Source organism: Furipterus horrens, unplaced genomic scaffold (assembly GCF_987537825.1).
Source record: "Furipterus horrens unplaced genomic scaffold, mFurHor1.1.pri manual_scaffold_17, whole genome shotgun sequence".
Lineage (NCBI taxonomy): Eukaryota > Metazoa > Chordata > Mammalia > Chiroptera > Furipteridae > Furipterus > Furipterus horrens.
The window spans coordinates 76,942,785-76,964,275 of NW_028327187.1; the positions used below are offsets into that span (position 1 = coordinate 76,942,785).

General features: G+C 37.2%; 1 protein-coding gene across 2 annotated transcripts in view; it reads right to left on the bottom strand.

Annotated features, from left to right (window-relative positions):
• Positions 1-21,491, bottom strand: part of FAAH2 (fatty acid amide hydrolase 2) — a 126,180-nt gene that overhangs the window by 67,007 nt on the left and 37,682 nt on the right. For both annotated transcript variants that reach the window (XM_090264248.1, XM_090264249.1), the window contains 2 exons: positions 19,555-19,764; positions 9,428-9,547 (listed from right to left, as the gene is read on the bottom strand). In XM_090264248.1, the coding sequence (XP_090120374.1) occupies positions 9,428-9,547; positions 19,555-19,764 (330 nt within the window). The remainder of the gene's footprint in view (positions 1-9,427; positions 9,548-19,554; positions 19,765-21,491) is intronic.

Sequence of the window (21,491 nt, forward strand, 5' to 3'; positions counted from 1 at the left end):
TACCTCTGACCTTGTCCTTTTTCCTCAGGATTGCTTTTCCTCAGGGTCAAAGCAAACTGATGGTTTTTTTGTTCTATTTCTTTTTAAAAATGTCATTTGGATTTTGATAGGGATTGCATTAAATCTGTATATATTGAATAGCTTTGGATATATTGTTATTTTACTTATGTTGATTCTTCCAATCCATGAACATGGAATACAGTAGTCCCTCTCTATATCATGGCTCACTTATCATGGCCTCACTGTATCACGGGATTTTAAAAAATATTATATTTAATTATTTATCACAAATTTTTCGCTGTATCGCGGGATTTTGCGGTATTGTATACATATGTTGTTAAAGTTATGTAGGTAGGTTTTTTTTGTGTGTTTTTTTTTTTTTGCAACCCACCTGGTCCTGCTTTTATTTATTTATTTTTTAAATATGTTTTATTAATTATACTGTTACAGTTGTCCCAATTTCTTTTCCCTCTGCACCCTTCCACCCAGTGACGCCCCTCCCTCCAGTTGTCCCCCACTTTTAGTCCATATCCATTGGTTGTGCATATAGTTCTTCTCAACCTCTTCCTGTTTACTCCATTCCCTCCTACTATGCTTCTTAATTCCTGTACCATCTCCCTCCCTTTCCCTCTTCCCCCTCCCTGCTGACCTCCTCCCAATATGTTCCCCATACCTATAATTCTTTTCCCACTCTCGTTGCCTACTTAATTTGCCTTTGTTTCAATTCCCTGGCTTCTGTTGTTGGTTGTTGTGATGCGGTTTTCATTTTAATGTTCATAATTTTGATCTTCCTTCTTCTAAACCAGTCCCTTTAACATCTCATATAATAGTGGTTTGGATCTAGTGAACTCCTTCGGTGTCACTTTTTCCTGGAAGCACTTTCTCTGCCCTTCTATTCTGAATGACAGTTTCACTGGATAGAGTATTTATTTGTGGCTGTAGGTTTTGATTTTCATTACTTTGAATATTTCTTGCCAGTCCCTTCTTGCCTGCAGGGTCTCCTTTGAGAAATCAGCTGATAGTCTAATTGGGACCCCGTTGTGCATAATTCTTTTCTTCTCTCTTGCTGCTTTTAAGATTCTCTCCTTATCTTCAATTTTTGACAATTTGATTATAATGTGTCTTGGAGTGGTTCTCCCTGGGTCCAGTTTTTCTGGAACTCTCTGTGCTTCCTGGACCTATAAGTCTATCTCCTTCCCCAAGTTCGGGAAGTTCTGCTTCATTATTTTTTAACATAATTTTTCAATGTCTAGTTCTTCTTCTTCACCCTCTGGCAATCCTACAATCTGAATGTTTGTTCTCTTATAGCTGTCCCAGAGGTTTCTGAGCCTCTCCTCGTGTTCCTCCCTTTTTGTTTCCTCTTTCTGCACTGGTTGACTGTTTGTTCCTTCCCTATGTTCCAATTTGTTGATTTGATCTCTGATTTTAATTTCCTCACCACTTGGTCTCGTATGTGTTTTCATTCGTTTCAGTGTGACTGGCTTTCATTCCTTCCCCATCTTGTTCCAAATCTTTTGTTAATTCTGTAAGCCACCTTATGACTATAGCTCTGAACTGAGCCTCAGATATATTTCTTATTTGCTCATCGGTTAGGTCCCTCACCTGCTGCCTGGTGAGCTGCGTCACCGGGATTTCAATCATGGTCTGTTCATCCTGCCAGTTTTCTGTTTACCTTTGTTTCCTGGGCGGGCTGTAGGGGGCGGCGCCCCGTTACTACCCAGTGACCGGAGACCTTTTTCACCACTCTGTGGCACTTTGTGTGGGGGCGGGGGTCCAAGATGAATTCTTGCCGTTATACTCCGCTGAGAGACCGGGAGGCTCCTTCCCCATGGCGTCACCGTCCAAGGCAATAAGGGGGTCTGCTTTCTCCAGCATTGGAATCATGAGCTGCCGGGTCTCAATTGCAGCCGGGATTGCTCCCCTGGTGTTTCTTGCAGTCCTGCTGCTATCCCCGCTGCTATCGTGGATAGCCCAGCCCGACCTTTCCATCCCGATTCCGATTTCACCCCTCCTACCCATCCAGACGAGCACCGCTGGTTTATAACTTCATATGTTGGGCTTCCATGTAGTTTTATTTTCTGGAATTTCTGGTTATCTTTGGTTTTGAGGTAATTGTATTCCCACTCAGTTGTGGAGGGAGACAGAGCATGTCAGTCTAAGCCTCCATCTTGGCCGGAAGTCCTAAAGTTACGTAGGTTTACGAGTGTAGAATAAATGTAAGGTTCCTACTTTGCAGGGGCGTCTAGAACATAATACCCGTGATAAGTGAGGGAATACTGTATATTTCCATTTCATTCTCTTTTTTAATCTCTTTTAATAATGCTTTGTTGTTTTCAGTATTTAGCTCCTTCACATTCTTTGTTAACATTATTTCTAGGTACTTTATTCTTTTTGTTTCAATTGCAAAAAGAATTGGTTTTATCCATTTTTTTCTCTAATTTCTTGTTAGTGTACAGGAATGCAGTATATTTTTGTACATTGATTTTGCATCCTGTAACTTTACTGCATTTGTTTATTGTTTCTAATATCTTTTTGTGCTGTCTTTAGTGTTATCTATATAAAGAATCATGTTATCTGCAAAAAGTGACACTTTTACTTCTTCATTCCCAATTTGGATGCCTTTTATTTTTTCTCTTGCCTGATTGCTCTGGCTAGGACTTCCAGAATTATGTTGAATAAAATGACAAGAGTGGACATTCTTGTCTTTTTCCTGATCTTAGAGGGAAAGCTTTCAGTTTTTCACCATTGATTATGATATTAGCTGAAGGTTTGTTTATTGTAATAGATACTTTCACTCTATGCTCATTTTATTGAGTGTTTTAACCATAAATGGAAAGCCGCATGCAAAAGAATGAAACTGGACTACTGCTTGTCCCTATTTACAAAAATGAACTCAAAATGGATCAATGACCTAAACATAGAATCTGAAAAAATAAATTACATGCAAGAAAGCATAGCTACTAAACTTATGGACCTTGGTTGGTCTTAGAGAAGAGTTTATGAATTTGACTCCAAAAGCAAGGGAAGTAAAGGCAAAAATAAATCAATGAGATCATCAAAAAGCTTTTGCACAGCAAAAGAAACTGCCAACAAAACAAAAAAATCAACCAATGGAATGACAGAATGCAACTGTATACAATAGCCCCAATAAGGGTTTAATATCCAAAATGTATAAAGCACTCATAGAACTCAACACCAAACAAACAACCCAGTTAAAAAATGGGAAGAGGATTTAAACAGGCTCTTTTTCCAAGAAGAAATACAAATGGCCATACAAATGGCCAACAGATATATGAACAGATGCACAACTTCACTAGCTACTAGGGAAATGCAAATTAAAACTCTAATGAGATTCCACCTCAAACCTGTTAGAATGGTTATTATCAACAAGACAAGTAATAACAAGTGTTGGAGAGATTGTGTAGGAAAAGGAACCCTCATTCTCTGCTGGTAGGAATGTAAACTGGTACAGCCATTACGGAAAACAGTATGGAGTCTCCTTAAAAAATTTAGAATAGAGTTATCATATGACCCACCAACCCCTCTTCTGGGTATCTACCTGAAAAATTAAAAAACATTTATTTCCAAAGATTTATGCACCGCCATGTTCATTACAGTATTACTCATGATGGCCAAGACATGGAAACAACCAAAGTTCTTTGATAGATGGTTGAATAAAGAAGATGTAGCACATATATAAAATAGAATACTACTCATTCTTAAGAAAAATAAAATAAATAAAATATTGCCATTTGTGACAACGTGCATGGATCTTGAGCATATTTTGCTAAGTGAAATAAGACAGAAAGGAAAAGTTAAGAACTATATGATTTCACTCATATGAAGGATATAAAACTGAAAGGAGGAATCCCTACCTTTTGTGACAACATAGATGGAACTGGAGAGTATTATGCTAAGTGAAATAATCAAGGCGGCAAAAAACAAATACCATATGATCTCACCTAATACAAGAACCTAATGAACAAAACAAACAAATGAGCAAAGTAGAACCAGAGGCATGGAAATAAGGAACAGACTGACAGTGACCAGAGGGGGAAGGGGAGAAGAGGGGAAAGAAGGGGAAGGGTCTGGTCAAGGAACTAGTATAAATGACCCATGGACATGGACAACAGGGTGGGGATTGACTGCGGAAGAGGGGGGAGGTGGGTGGGGCAGGGGAGAACAATGGAGGAAAAATGGGACACTGTAATAGAACAACAATAAAAAGTGGAAAAAAACTGAAAGCAACAAATGAACAAACAAAAAACAAATAAACAGAAATTCATAGACACAGACAACAATATGATGGCTACCAGAGGGAAGGGTGTTGGAGGGACAGTAAAGAGTAAACAGGGTCAAATATATGGTGATGGAAGAAGATTTAACTTTGGATGGTGGGCACACAATGCAATATACTGATGATGTATCAGAATTATGCACTTGAAACCTATATAATCTTATTAACCTATGTCACCCTAATAAATTTAATTAAAAATAAAAGCAGTCAAGAAAATATATTGTACTCTACAAATAATCACACATTAAGCTATCAACAGATTTCTTCAACAAAAATCATACATGTCAAGAGAGAGTGGAGTGACATATTCAAAGTGTTAAAAGAAAAATACTGAAAGCCCAAAATGCTCAATCCAGCAAAGTAATCTTTCAGATATGTAGTAGAAATACAAGATTTTCCTACACAAACAAGAGCTAAGGGAGATGGCAAAACAACACATGACTTGCAAGAAATGCAAAAAGAAGATTTTCAAGCTGAAATTAAGAAAATCACTAATCAATAATATAAACCATATGAAAGCATAAACACAGTAGTAAAGATAAACATACAGTCAATGTAGAAAACTCTAAATCTGAAATAGTAAGGTATGTTAGCCACTTAACCATAATGCAAAAGTCAAAAGAAAAAAGTATCAAAAATAATTTAGCTATTATATTAATACAAATATAGAATATAAAAGGTGGTAAATAATGACATCAAAAATATAAAAGGCAGAGTAAAAGGGTGAGCTCTGTAGACTAAGTTAAGTTGCTATCAGCTTAAAATGGAATATTTTATTTATGATATGTCTTATGCAACTTTATAGTAACCACAAAATAAAAAGCTAAAGCAAAGGCATAAAAGATAAGAAAGAGGGAACAGAGCCTATTACCACAGAAAGTCACCAATTTGCAAAGGTAAGCAGAAACAGGGGGGGAAAATAGGGGAGGATACAACAACAACAAAAATAAAATAAAATAATTAGTAAGATTGCAGTACAGTATTATCTTTACATTTCAATAAAAACTCTAAACTGAAATGAATTATATTCTTCAATCAAAAGACAGAGTGGCTGGATGGGTAAAAAATAATAATAATAATAAACACAAGACTAAAACCCAACTACATGCTGCCTACAAGAGATTCACTTCAGCATTAAAGACACATATAGATTCGAGGTGAAGGGATAACAAATCATATTCTAAGCAAGTTGAAACCAAAAGTATGCAAGTGAGGGTAACAATAATATTAGACAAAATAGACCTTAACCCAGAAACAGTAACAAGTAATAAATAAGGTCCTTATATAATGATAAAGTGGTCAATTCATCACGCAGATATAACAATCATGACTTTAACACAACCAATATCAGTTCACCTACATACATTAATGAAATACTATGATCTGAAGGGAGAAACTGACAACAGTATAATAATATGAGACTTCAATACCCCACTTTCAAATAATGGATAAATCACCCAGGCTGAAATCAGCAAGAAAATGATGAGTAGGAAATAAACATTACATCTAATGGACCTAATAGACATTTATATAATTTTCCACCCAACAACAGCAGAATTCACATTCCTCTCAACTGTACAGTTTATTTTCCAGGACAGATCATATGACAGGATGCAAAACAAGTCTTAGCAATTTAAGAAGATGAAAATGATACCAAGGGTCTTTTCTGATTACAATGGCATTAAAATAGAAATCACCAATCGGAGAGCTGGAAAATTTACAAGTGTGTGAAAACTAAATAGACTTCTAAAGAACCAATGGGTCAAATATTTTAAAAAATCAGATGTGTTTTCAAAAACATCTCTTTAGCCCTCGCTGGTGTGACTCAATGGATTGAGCACTGGCCTGTGAATCAAAGGGTCACCAGTTCAATTCCCAGTGAGGGCACATGCCTGGGTTGTAGGCCAGGTCCCCAGTTGGGGGTGTGTGAGAGGCAACCACACATTGATGTTTCTCTCCCTCTCTTTCTCTCTCCCTAACCCTCTCTTTAAAAATAAATAAATAAAATCCTTTTTTTAAAAAAGATCTCTTTAAAATGGAAACACAACACACAAAACCTTAAAGACAGTAGAAAAGCAGTTCTTAGAGAAAAGTTTATAGTGATAAATGCTTATATTAAAAAAAGAAATATCTAAATAAACAACCAAATTTAATATCAGTAGTAAGTAGAAAACAAAGAACAAAATAGGTTTATAGTTAGCATAAGTAATGAAGTACAAGATTAGAACAGAAATACATTAAATAGTAACCAAAAATGGAAATAAATCAACAAAACTAAGTTGCTATTTTGACAAAAACAAAGTTGGCAGAGCTTTAGCTAAACTAAGAAAATGGAGAGAAAACAAACAAGTAATATCACTAATGAAAGAGGAGGTATCACAACTGTTGCTACAGCAATACATAGGACCATGAGAAACTTCTATGAACAATTATATGCCAACAAATAACCTAGGAGAAATGGACAGATTTGTAGAAACACAGCCTACCATGATTGTATCAGGTAGAAATAGAAATATGTACAGATCAATAACAAGTAAGGAGAATGAATCAATAATGAGAAACCTTCCAACACAGAAAACCTGAGGACCAAATGGCTTCACTGGTGAGTTTTATCAGATACTTAAAAAAAATCACTGCTGCCCTGGCTGCTGTGGCTTAAGAGGACTGAGCACTGGCCTACGAACCAAAGGGTCACCGGTTTGATTCCCAGTCAGGGCACATGACTGGGTTGTGGGCCAGGTCCCCAGTTGGGGGCACACAAGAGGCAACCACACACTGATCTATCTCTCCTTCTCTTTCTCCCTCCCTTCCCCTCTCTCTAAAAATAAATAAAATATTTTAAAAAACATCACTACCAATACTTTTCAAACTCTTCCAAAAAATTAAAGAGGAAAGACATTCAAGCTCATTCTATGAAGTATGCATTACCCTAATTCCAAAACCAGACTAAGACACAAGAAAACTGTAGAATAAAATCCCTGATGATTATAGATGCAAAAATTCTCGCAAAATATTAGAAAACAAAATTCAACAATTCAATAAATGGATCACACACCACAATCAAGTGGAATTTAATCCAGAGATGTAAGAATGGTTCAATATTCACAAATCAGTCACCATGTTACACCACATCAACAAAACATAGAGTAAAATGATATAATGATTTCAATAGATGAGGGAAAGTAATTTAACATCCATTTATGATAAAAGTTCTCAACTCAGTGTGCATAAAAGGAACATACCTCTACACAATAAAGGCCATATATGACAAAACATGGTTAACTTCATACTCAATGTTTAAAAGCTGAAATATTTTGTTCTCAGATCAGGAACAAGATACTACAAAAAAAACTATTAGAACTAATAAGTAAATTTAGTAACATTGCAGAATACAAAATTAATATATAAAAATTGGTTGTATTTTTATTCATGGGTAGGCAAAATTAGGTTTACAGTTGTTTGTGTGGAAAAAGACATGCAGGTTATGATTATTACAATAGCTCTATTAACTCAAATGAATGTCACGATGCAACTGTAAACCTACTTTTGCCCAGCCCTTTATATTAACATATGAACTATCAGAAAGATAATGAAGAAAAAATCCATTTACAACTGCACCAACAAAATACCTAAAAATTAATTTAACCAAGAAAGTAAAAGACTTGGACTCAAAATACTCTTAAGATATTGGTGAAAAAAATGAAGCTGACACAGATAAATTCAAGGATATCATATGTTCAAGGATTAGAAGAATTAATATTGTTGAGATTTCCATACTACTCAAAGTGATGTGCAGATTCTATAAAGTTACTATTAAAATATCATAGGCCTTTTCAAAGAACTTGAAAGATAACCTTAAAATAATATGAACTCCCTGAAGATTCCAAATATCCAAAAAAATCTTGAAAAAATAGTTAAGCTGGAGGTATCATGTTTCCTCACTTCAAATTATACTATAAAACTATAGCAAACAAAACAACATGGTACTGGCACAAAACAAACACATATATCACTGGAACAGTATATAGATCCCCAAAATAAACACAGGTTTATATGGTCAATTAATCTATGACAAAGTAGGCAAAAATATACAATGGGGAAAAGAATCTCTTCAATACATAGTGTTGAGCAAATTGGAGAACTACTTGCAAAAAATGAAACTAGACCACTTTCTTACAACATGTACAAAAATAAATTTAAAATGTATTAATATTAGACCACAAACCATAAAATTTCAAGAACAAAACATAGGCAATAAACTCTTTGACACTAATCTATGTAATATTTGCTTGGATATGTCTCCTCAGCCAAGAACACTAAAAGCAAAAATATATAGAAGATTCCATAAAACTAACAAATTTTTTCACAGTGAAGGAAAGCATCAACAAAAGAAAAAGTCAACCCACTGAATGGGAGAAAATATATAAATAACTCATAAAATTCAACATCGAAAAACAACCAATCCAATTAAAAAATGAACAGAGGATCTCAGCACACATTCTTCCAAAGAAGACATAAAGATGGCCATCAGACACATGAAAACATACTCAACATCACTAATTATCAGGGAAATGCAAATCAAAACCACGGTGAAATATTACCTCACACCAAAATAAATAAACAAACAAATAAATAAATAAAATAAAACGAATAACAAGTGTTGACAAGGAGGTGGAAGAAAGGGAACCCCATATACTCCTGGTTGGATTGCAAACTGGTGCAGCCACTATGGAGGACAGCACAATGGTTCCTCAAAAAAATAAAAATAGAATTTACATAGGACCCAGCATTTTCACTACTGCATATATATCAGGAAAAAAACACAATAATTTGAAAAGACATGTGTACCCTTTATGTGCAGGTTTACTTAATCTTCCTGAATTTTGAATTTTTCATCTACCTTTCTTCCTGAAAGTGTTACTTTGGAAATTAAGTAACATTAGTTATGGGAGACAACTTTTAAGAGTGCCTAATACAGAGCAGGTGCTCAATAAACAGCAGGTATTTTTATTTAAGTATATTGATAAATATATAACCAAGTTTAGGCATGATTATCCTGGTAAGGACCAAATTTCTGTATTGCTGTGAATCATAAAAGTATAAACACCCTTATCACCATATTAATATTACCTGGTGAAGGTTTGTGTCCAAATATGCCATTGAAGAATGCGGGCATTCGAATGCTGCCACCAATATCAGAGCCCACACCAATCACTGAGCAGGCAGCTGCCAGGGTACAGCCCTCACCACCTATGGAAATGCAAAATATTCCTTTATAATAAACAAATTAATTACTATTTGCATGGGATATATCCTATCATCTTTCATTTTTAACCTTTCTGAGTCTTTAGACTGAAAATGAGTCTCTGTAGACAGTATATATTTGGAACACAATTTTAATCCATTATGTTAATCTATGTCCTTTGATTTAAATTAGTCATTATACATTAAATGTAGTGTAAAATCAGGAAGATCTTACTTTTGACTTTTTGTTTTTTATTTTCTGTATGTCTTAATTTTGGTTCTTTGTTTCCTTCACTACTGACTTCCTTTGTGTGTAATTCACTTTCTTTAGTGACACATTGTTTCTCTTCCCATTCCCTTTTTTGTATATTCTACAGATATTTTCTTTGTAGGTACCATGGAATTACAAATACTACCTGTTATATCTGTCTATCTATCTATCTATCTATCTATCTATCTATCTATCTATCTATTCAGACCATCTTATAGAAGAATACAAAACAACCTAAGTTTGTAAAAATCGACTATAAATGTAAGTCAATTTAACTTCAGTTGCATACTAAAACTATGCTTTTATGCAGCTCCCTCTCCTCCAATTTATGTAGATTCCATATATATTATTTATCTATTAACACAGATTTATAGTTATTTTTATGCATGTGCCTTTTAAATAATGTATACAATAAAAAGTTGATTTTCAAACCAAAATTACACTAATACTGGTCATTATATTTGCTCATGTATTTACCTTTACTAGAGATGTTTATATTCATGACTTTGAGTTACTCTCTAGTGTCCTTTCATTACAACCTGAAGGACTCTCTCAGTTCTTTTAGGGCATATCTGGTGACAATGAACTCCCTCCAGTTTCTGTTTGTCTTCAGATATCTTATTTTTTCCCTCCTTTCTAAAGGACAGTTTTCCTTTTTTCTGGATATAAAATAGCTGACAGTTATTTTCATTCAACAGTTTTTTTCTGTACTTAATAAATACTTAATTAAATTAATTTTTTGAAAATTGACTGATAGTCAATAAAATCTTTTATTTATTGTTTTTCTATTACAGTTGCCTCACTTTTTCCCCGTTTCTCCCCCGCACCCAGCCCACCCCTTCTCCCAAAGTCAATCCCCACCTCATTATACATGTCCATGGGTTATTTATACCAGTTCTTTTACTAAATCCTTCCCCTACTTAACCCACTTCTCTCCCTCCCTGTCTCCTCTGGTAACTATTAGTCTGTTCCTTGTTTACATGCCTCTGGTACAATTTTGCTCATTTGTTTGTGTTGCTCATTAGTTTCCTGTATTAGGTGATATCATATGGTATTCTTCTTTCATTGCCTGGCTTATTTCAACAATTTTAATATATCATCCCACTGCCCTCTTGCCTCCAAGGTTTCTGCTGAGAAATCTAATGCCACTTTAAGATTTTCTCACTGTCTTTGTCTTTTATTTTTATCATTTTAATTGTTATTCTATTACAGTTGTCCCAATATTTCCCCCTTTTCCCTCCTCCACCAATCCCAAGCCCCACTCCCACAGTCAATCCCCTCACTGTTGCCCATGTCCGTGGGTCAATCATACATGTTCTTTGCCTAGTCCCTTCCCTTTCTTTCCACCATTATCCTCCTTCCCCTTCCCCTCTGGTCACTTTCAGTTTGTTTCATTTTTCCATGCCTGAGGTTCTATTTTGTTCGTTAGTTTATTTTGTTCATTAGATTCCACTTAGAGGTGAGATCACATGGCATTTGTCTTTCACCAACTGGGTTATATCACTTAGCATAATATTCTCTAGTTCCATCCATGCTGTGGCAAATGGTAGGAGTTCTTTCTTTCTTCTGCATAGTATTCCATTGTGTAAATGTACCACAGTTTTTTGATCCACTCATCTACAGATGGGCACTTAGGCTGTTTTCAGCCCTTGGCTATTGTAATTAGCGCTGCTATAAACATAGGGGTGCACAAGTTCTTTTGAATTGGTGGCTCGGGATAGGTAGGATATATTCCCAGCAGCAGAATCACTTGGTAAAGAGGCAATTCAATTTTTAGTTTTTTAAGGAAATTCCATACTGGTTTCCACAGTGTCTACACCAATCTGCATTCCCAACAACAGTGGGAACTGTCCATTGTGATAAACTAGGGTTCCCTTTTTTCCGCACCCTTGCCAGCACTTGTTTGTCGATTTGTTAATGATGGCCATTCTGACAGGTGTGAGATGATATATCATTGTGGTGTTAATTTGCATCTCTAAGACAGCTAGTGATGCTGAGCATCTTTTCATATGCCTATGGACCCTCTGTATGTCCTCTTTAGAGAAGTATCTGTTCAGGTCCTTTGCCCATTTTTTAATTGGATGGTTTGTCTTCTTGGAGTTGAGTTGTACAAATTCTTTATATATTTTGAAAGATTAAACCCTTGTCCAATGTATCATTGGTAAATATGATCTCCCATATGGTTGGTTCCCTTTTCATTTTGATGATGGCTACTTTAGCTGTGCAGAAACTTTTAAATTTGATGTAGTCCTATTTGTTTATTTTTCCTTTATTTCCCTTGCTCTAAGAGATGTATCAGCAAAACTATTGCTAAGTGGGATATCTGAAATTTTCTGCCTGTTTTCTGTTAGGAGTTTTATGGTGTCATGATTTATATTTAAGTCTTTTATCCATTATGAGTTTATTCTGGTGTGTGGTGTAAGATGGTATCTGTTTTCATTTTTGCATGTACTAGTCCACTTGCCCTGGCTGGTTTAGCTCAGTGGATTGAGCGTCGGCCTGCGAGCTAAGTGTCGCTGGTTCGATCTTCCAGTCAGGGTACATCAGAGAAGGAAAACTCTGACTCCAAAAAACCTCCGCTGCCTTGCGGCATACCTCTTCAGAGGAAAGGCTAAGGGAGTAAACCCCGACAGAAAATCCGGAGCCGGAGTCCCTAAGGCGGTTTGATGTTGTAGTCAACACCGGCAACTCCTGCGGCGCACCTGAAGCCAAGCTGTATCGACTCCGTCTTTCCCTTGGACCCTTCAGCTGCGAAGAGAGGGGGGGGTCTGGTGCATGGGCAACAGCAGACCCTCCATATTACCCTGCCCAGGCTCTGTAGCTTCAGCGTCATCGCAAGATGTCGATTCAACACGGGAGGAGACAGATACTATGTCACTCCCGAGTCGGACTGCACAGCCATTCTCGGCGGTGCAGATAGACTCTTAAGAAGCTACACCATCGTCTCTCGAGACGGACGGCTGCCGACGAGTCCACTTGTTCCAACACTATTTATTGAACAGACTATTTTCACTCCATTGTATGCTCACACCCCTTTTGTCAAATATTAATTGACCATAAAAGCATGGGTTTATTTCTGGGTTCTCTATTCTGTTCCATCAATCTGTGTCTGTTTTTTATGCCAGTACCAGATTCTTCTGATTACAATGGCCTTGTAGTATAGTTTGATATCAGGTATTGTGATCCTTCCAGCTTTGTTCTTCTTTGTCAAGGTTGCTGAGGCTACTCAGGCCCTTTTTTGGTTCCATATATGTTTTAGGAGTATTTTCTCTAGATCAGTGAAATATGCCATTGGCGCTTTAATAGGGATTGCATTGAATTTATAGATTGCTTTGGGTAGTATGGATATATTAATGATGTTAATTCTTCCAATCCATGAACACGATATATGCTACCATTCACTTGTATCTTTTTTAATTTCTTTCTTTTTTTAAAGTATATTTTATTGCTTATGTTGTTACAGTGGTTCAATTTTTCCCCTTTGTTCTCCTCTGCCCAGTACCCCCTTTCCCTCCAGCAATCCCACCTCCCATAGTTCATGTCCATGGGTCATGCATAAAAGTTCTTTGGCTTCACCCTTTCCTATATTATTCTTAACTTCCCCCTGTCTATTTTGTATCAACCGACTATGCTTCTTAATCCCCGCACCATTTCCCCATTTCTTCCCTTCCCCCTTCCCAGTGGACAACCCTCCAAATGATTCTCATACCTATGATTCTGTTCCTTTTCTGGTTTGCTTAGTTGGATTTTGTTTTTATCTTTCAGATTTAGTTGTTGATAGTCATGAGTCTGTTGTTACTACAGTGTTCATAGTTTTGATCTTCTTTTTCATAAGTAAGTTCCTTTGACACTTCACACAATATGGCTTGGTGATGATGAACTCCTTTAGCTTCCCCTTGTCTGGGAAGCACTTCATCTGCCCTTCCATTCCAAATGATGGCCTTCCTGGATAGAGTAATCCTGGTTGCAGATTGCCCTTCATCACATTGAATACTACTTGCCAGTCCCTTCCAGCCTGCAAAGTGTCCTCTGAGAAATCAGCTAATAGTCCTATAGGCACCCCCCTGTAGGCAACTCTCCACCTCTCTCTTGCTGCCCCCAGGACTCTGTCTTTATCTTTCACCTTTGGCATCTCAACCATGATGCGACCTGGTGTGGTCCCCTCTCGGTCCAGCTCACCCGAGACCCTCTGTGCTTCCCAGACCTGTATGTCCAACTCCTTCGCAAAATTTGGGAAGTTTTCCTCATTTTTTTCAATTTGTACTTCCTCATTCCACACTGGTTGACTGTCTTTTTCTTCCTTATGTGCCAAATCATTGATTTGAACCGTGGTTTCCTTCCCTTCACCATTGGTTTTGTGTGGATTTTCCTTTGTTTCGCTTAGCATAGCCTTCACTTCTTCTCTTATGCATTTGCCATACTCAAGCATATCTGTCAAGCCTGTGAGCATCTTTATCACCAGAGTTGTGAATTCTGCATCTGTTAGGTTGGCTATCTCCTCATTTGTTAGGTTGGCTATCTCCTCATCACTTAGTTCTCCCACTGGAACCTTGATCTGTTCCCCCTTTTGGGCCACACTTCTCCATCTCCTCATTCTGACAGGCTCCTGTGTTTGTTTGCCTCCATGTCCCAGGTAGAGCTGTCGCTCCTGTTACCTTGTAAGGGGTGGAGCCTTAGGGATTCATCAGTACAGGGTGACCTGTTTCACCACGTTGTGGAGCTGTGTGTGGAGAAGGGGTCTGAAAGAGAATACTGCTGCCTGCCCATTACTTGTCCCTTTTCCAGGCATCTCTCCCACTTCCGCACCAGACTGGTGCCTCTCTAGCTTTGCCCTGGCCGTCGTTCCCAGAGTGGGTGCGTCTGCGGATGTTTTAGAACTGTGGGGGCACTTTAAACAAGAGGACTCTGCTGAGAGACCGGCAGCTTCTGCCTCCACCCCAACCCCCACTGGTCTGCACAGTCAGAAGCAATGAGGCTTGATTTTCCCCGGCGCTGGGACCATGAGCTCTGAGGTCCAGTGAGGAGCTGGGAACGCTCTCCAGGTGTGCCTCCTGACTTTTTAAAACTTGTGACTGTGCTTTCTGCAAGCCTGCCACTGCCGCCACTGCTGCCGCCACCACACCGCATCCTCTCCACCCCGGTTCCACCCCTCCTACCTGTCTGGATGAGTATTTCTTCTTTATATCTTTGTTTGCTAGACTTCCACACAGTTCGATTTTCTGGAACTTCTGGTTGTTTCTAGTTTTTGAGGTAGTTGTATTCCTTCTTAGTTGTGGAGGGAGACACAGCATGTCTGTCTATGCTTCCATCTTGGCCGGAAGTCTTTAATTTCTTTCTTTAGTGTTCTATAGTTTTCCAAATATAGGTCTTTTCCGTCCTTGGTTAAATTTATTCCCAGGTACTTAATTTTTTTTTGTTGTTGCTATGGTAAATGGGATTTTTTCTTATAGTTTCTCTTTCTGATAGTTCACTGTTAGTGTACAAAAATGAATATTGACTTTGTATCCTGCTGCTTTGCAATATTCACTTATTAAGAGTTAAGCAGCTTTTGGGTGGAGACTGGAGCATTTTCTATGTACACTATCACATTATCTGCAACTTATGACAGTTTTCTTTCTCCTTTCCAATTTGGATGCCTTTTATTTATTTTTTATTAAGAATTTATTCTTTATTTTTGGAGAAAGGTGAAAGGAGGCAGAAAAAGAGGGAGAGAAACATCTATGTGGGAGAGTTACATCAATCAGTTGCTTGTCACATGTCCCCAACCAGGGACCTGGCCCACAACCCAGGCATGAGCCCTGACTGGGAATCGAACCAGAAACCTGCCAGTTTACAGGCAAGCACTCAATCCACTGAGCCATGCCAGCCAGAGCAGGATGCCTTTTATCTCTTTTTCTTGTCTGATTGCTGTGGCTAAAACTTCCAGTACTATCCTGAGCAAGAGTGGTGAAAGCAGATACCCTTGTCTTGTTCCTAATGTTAAGGGAAAAGCTTTTAGTTTTTGCCCTTTGAGTATGATGTTGGCATTAGATTTCTAATATATGACCTTTATGATGATGAGGTTCCTCCCTCTATTCCCGCTTTGCTGAGTGTTTTTTAAACATAAGTGGGTGCTGTACTTTATCAAATGCTTTTTCACATGTATTGATATAATCATGATTTTTGTCTTTCATTTTATTTATGTGGTATATTACGTTTATTGATTTGTGAATATTGTACCATCCTTGCATCCCTGGGATAAATCCCACTTGATAATGGTGTATGATCTTTTTAATGTATTGCTGGATATGGACTGCCATTATTTGATTTTTTTCTTTATGTATATATAAATTTTTGACCTATATCATTTTTCTCTCTGAAGTACTTCTTTTAATACTTTTTGCACTGAAATCCTACCGGTGAGCAACTTCACTTGAGCTTGTTTTTTTGTAAAACTCTATTCCTCCTTTACTTTTGAAGGATAATTGTGTTGGATACATAAATGTAGGTTAGTGGTTCTTAACAGTTTATGTATTTCACTCCACTCACCTCTTTTTGCATGATTTCTAATATAATGTCTGATGTAACTTTTCTTAGTTAAGTTTCATCTGTATAGCAATATACTATAGGCTGAATGGCTTATAATTTAAAAATTTATTTCTGACAATTCTGGAGGTTAGATATTTAAGTTAAGGGTGCTAGCGTGGTTTGGTTCTGTTGTAATTACTCTTTAGGTTTCAGATATCTGTCTCCTCATTGTATTTTAACATGGTGAAAAGAAAGAAAAAGAGCTCTCTGGGTCCCTTTGATAAGGGCATTACCCCATCCATGAGGGCTCCACACTCATGAATAAGTACTTCTCAAAGACTGCACTACTAATATAATCACATTAGGGATTTCAACATATGAATTTGGGAGGACACAAACATTCAGTCCATTGCATAATTATCCTTGTAATTCTATGGGTAAGGTATATTTTTTTCCTCTTGCTTCTTTGAAAAGTTTTCCATTCTCTTTGATTTTTCTGCAAGTTGGATATAATGCCTATGGGTAGATTTTATTTTGTGGTATAACTGTTACTTGTTATTTTCTGAGCTTCCTGGATTTGTAGATGGATGTCTATATTTAATGTTGGGAAATTATCATGATTGCTTCAATTATTGTTCTTTTCTTTCTTTCTTCTCTTAGTATTCCCATTACATGCATGTTATACCTTTTAAAAAACATTTTATTTATTTATTTAGAGGGGAAAGGAGGGAGAAAGAGAGGGAGAGAAACATAGATTGGTTGCCTCTTGCACACCCCCAACTAGGGACCTAGCCCGCCGCAACACAGGCATGTGCCCTGACCAGGAATTGAACCAGCAAATTCTCAGTCTGCAGGCTGGTGCTCAATCCACTGAGCCACACTAGCCAGGGCTGTTACACCTTTTAATATCCCACAGTTATTGAATGTTTTGTTCTTTATTATTATTTTTCTCTTTGCATTTCAGTTTTTGAAGTTTCTATCGAACTTTATTCAATATCACCGAATCTTTCCTTAGCTTTGTCAAGTGTATTGGTTAGCCCATCAAGGGAATTCTTTATTTCTATTTTGGTGTGCATTTCTTTTTGATTCTTCCTTAGAGTTTCCATCTATTTGATTACATTAAAAATCTGTGTTTGCATGTTCTCCACTTTTTCCGTTAGCACCTTTAGCATATTAATCATAGTTGTTTTAAATTCATGATCTGATAATTTCAACATCCCTGTTGTATCTAACTCTGTCCTTTCAAACTGTGATCGGTGTCACTTAGTATGCTTTTAGTTTGTTATTGAAAGCCAGATATGATGTACTAGGTAAAAGGAACTGAGATAAATAGGCCTGCAATGTGAAATTTTGTGTTTATTTAGGAGTTAGGTTGTGTTTATTGTTTGCTGTATCTGTAAGTATCAGATGCTAAATTTGCATCCTTGCTTTTGTCTCCACTGCTGTCTCTAGGTTTCCCCAGAGCCATATTAAGTAATGCCTATGATGCACAGTTCTTTTAGTTGTATTTATCTGTTATACAGAAGCCCTTTTGATGTGGTATTAAGGTTTGTGTGAGGGAAAACATGCCAAACCTTTGATTACTTCTCAGTCTTTTTGTCTGCACTCCTGGCCTGTAACCTTAATACATGCTTCTCAAGTCTGTTCTGCTTATCCTTTTTTGGGGGGTGGAGTGGGGGGATGCAGAAAGCCTAGAGGGGGCTGGTGTTGGATATTGTCCTTTCCCAGGTCTGTTCAGTTAGGGTAAAATAGTTTATCTGAGAGTGTTCCTTGTTAGAACAAAATCTTTTGGTCATATTTCAAGATGGTCACTTATACCCACCCTCTGACAGAAGCATGAGATGATTTTTCTCCAGTCTTCACTGTGATAACCTAGAAAGGCTCTTGGCAATAAAATACATGAATGTGTTGAGGCCACTGAATATTTTAACTCTCAAACTCTTCCACACTGTACCTCAAGCAACTGATCATTTACAATTTAGGTTTTCCTACCCCTGTAGTGCTTCTCATAAAGTTTTCTGTTTCTGGTCATCTGCTTTAGTAAGTTTTGATTCTCTGTATCTGCCTGTTTTTCTCTTTAATTTTTGAGACAGTGGTTTGCCCTGTAATATCAGTTTTCTGGTGTTTCTGAGAAGAGTTGTTGATTTTCAGTCTGTTCAGCTTTTTCTTGTTGTGGGAATGTGAGTAGGAACTTCTAAACTCCTAACATGCCAGATCAGACCTAAAGTCACATTCACATATTTAATGATCACCATAACTTTACAAGGCAAGTTTCTTTATTATGATCATTTTATAAGTTGAGGAAACTGATGCACTGAGTACCTTCATTAGGTTACCAAGGTCACATAGCAAAAAACTCGATGTTATCTTTGGCTCTAGCAACCGGAAGCTTAAACACCATATTTTACTAACCTACATATATATGCCTTCAGATTGATAAAAGTCATGTAAATTTTAGTATCTAATATACTCTCTGATATTTTCCTCTTACATCATTTGTTGCTCATTCTTAATTTCCTTTGCTAGATATGTCTTCTCTTTTTAACCTTGAAAATGACAAAGCTCTGTTATGGGTCCCATTTCATCACCATCAATTCACACACATACCATTTTTTTTTTTGCATCCATTCTTAATAGGTTAGATTAGTTATTGTACCAGGATCATGATAAGAATTCCTAAACTATTTTATTCAGATTATTATTCTGAATTACACCCAATAGGCTACTTGACAACTTCAATGGGTGTCTTACAAACATCTTAAACATAACATGTTCCGAATGGTATTCTTAAATCACATTGCTCCCATTTGTCCCTCCTCTTTCAGTTTTCTCTATATGAATGAATTCCTGTACCATTTTGAGTCAGAAATCCTGTAAATTTAATTCTCTTTTTACCCTTACACCCACTTCCCCATTACCAATCTGTTCAGCAAGTCATGTTCCAGTGCACCTTTAAAATATATCTGTGTTCCATTTACTTTCCTTCATCTACACAAACACTAGTTGAAGCCACTATAATTTTTTCCTGGACAACTAAAATAGATGTAATTTTTGTATTTGCCTCAGCTTTTGCTCCTAGACAAAACTTTTGAGTTTCTTTTCTAACTCCTCTCTGTGTTACTCACTATCCTGGGTTTCTTTCAGTTCACTAAACACACAAAGCATGTTCCCACCTAAGCATGTACTAGTATTTGTACACCCTCCTCACAGCAACTAACTGAAATGTTAAACTTACCAGAACTTCCACCTACAATATGCCGTAAATCATATGGGTTGTTGGATCGGCCATAGATCTTGTTACTGGATTCATACCACATGCACAGCTCACTACAGTTGGTTATGCCAAGAGGAATGGCACCAGCTTCCTTCAGTAATGCTACTACAGTGGCATCTGTTTTAGAAATGGCATTACAACGACTCACAAGGCCAGAAGAATTAGGCATTCCTGTAAAGTCCACAAGAAAAGGAAGTTAAAATGTTATTAAGTCAAAATCATATCAATTTACTTAATATCTTCAATGTACCAATCCAGCTATTTTGGGTGATTTGCTTATTGGAAAGTGCACAGGCTTTGGAATCAGAACTAAATTCAAATCACGTCTTTGTAGTTTATAAATTCTACAAATTTTGGGAAATTCACTTAACTTTCCTGATTTTCAGTTTTTATAGGAATAAATGATATATTGAATGTAAATTATGTGAACATACATCACTCAAAAACTCTATTAAGTACATTCATTAACCCATCTTAGAGAAGAATAGGTTTAGAGAAGTAAAAAGACAGAATCAAGGTCATAGAGAATAGAGCAGCTAGAAACAGACCAAGACATAAATGATAACTTGGTATAAAAGTACCATTTAGATTAGAAAGGAAAGAATGACCTTGTAAATGTACTAGAAAACTGGCTTTCATATGAAAAAATATGTAGCACAAATAAAAATAAAATATATGTACAGCAAACACTTGAAGGTGGAAAATAAAGCAATAACATTTAGAAGAAAATATATATACATAGTTTTGTAACCTCAGATTTGAGAAATATTTTGTAAACAGAATAAAAAATCAGAAATTATAAAATACAAGATTTATGCATTCAAAATATTGCATAGTTTTGTTCAACAAAAGAAGTCATAAACTAAGTTAAAAGACAATAAAAAAACTAAGAGAAGTTATTTACATTTTAAATATCAAAAGATGAGTATGCAAAATATATATAAAGAATTCTATAGTGCTACAATAGAAAGACAAAAACACCAATAAAAAACAGCCAGAAGGGATCCAAGATGGCAGTAAGGTAGGTAGAAGTTACACGTACCTCCTCCTCCCAGGACAAACTGGAATTTCAAATAAAATATAGAACAATCAACCTGAATAACCAACTGAAGACTAGTTGAACAGAAGTCTTATGAATAAGGATTTACAGAAAAAGCCACATCGAGACTGGTAAAAAGGGCAGGGATGCTAATAGGTCTGCTCCTGCTCCCACGCTCCCATAGGCAGTGGCTGAAATTCTGGAGAGATATCTAAGATGCAGAGGTTACCCCTAAGGACTGTTGGGTCTCTAACCAACACAGAGCTCCCTGGCCCAGAGCACTAGCACTGGGAGGAGGCACCCACATAACATATGGCTGTGAAAATCAATGGCGATTAGGTCCGCCAAGGAGAGAAGGAAGTCTGGTGGTGATACAGGCGACCTCTTGAAATCTCAGTGTACAAGGTCTCATTCGCAGACATTCAAGCTGGGCTCTGACAGAGTGAGGGCATAGAAGACTGGAGTTGTGTGAAAAGAGAGGGAGTTTGTGGCCCTGGGGAGAAAGTTGAAGGGATAGACACCTGGATCTCTGTGCTGAGTCCCTTTCCCACACTGCAGACACCATCTTTCTGAGGTGGAGCTGTCCCCTCCTTATGCCATCAGCCTAGGGGAATGCAATAAGCCCACACACCAGAATTCCTAGTGCCCAACTCTGTGAAGCTCATGCCCATTGAATAAGTCAGGTGCCAAGGCCCGGGGTATATAGTTCTGGGACACTCAGTAGGTATCAGCAACTGAGTTGTGGGGTCTGGGGCAAGGGTTATTTCCACACCTTTCCATGAGCTTGATCAGCACTTCTCTATCATGATTTGCTGGCCCTACAGCCTGGGCTCCCAGTGTCCCCACCTGATTGGCTGGT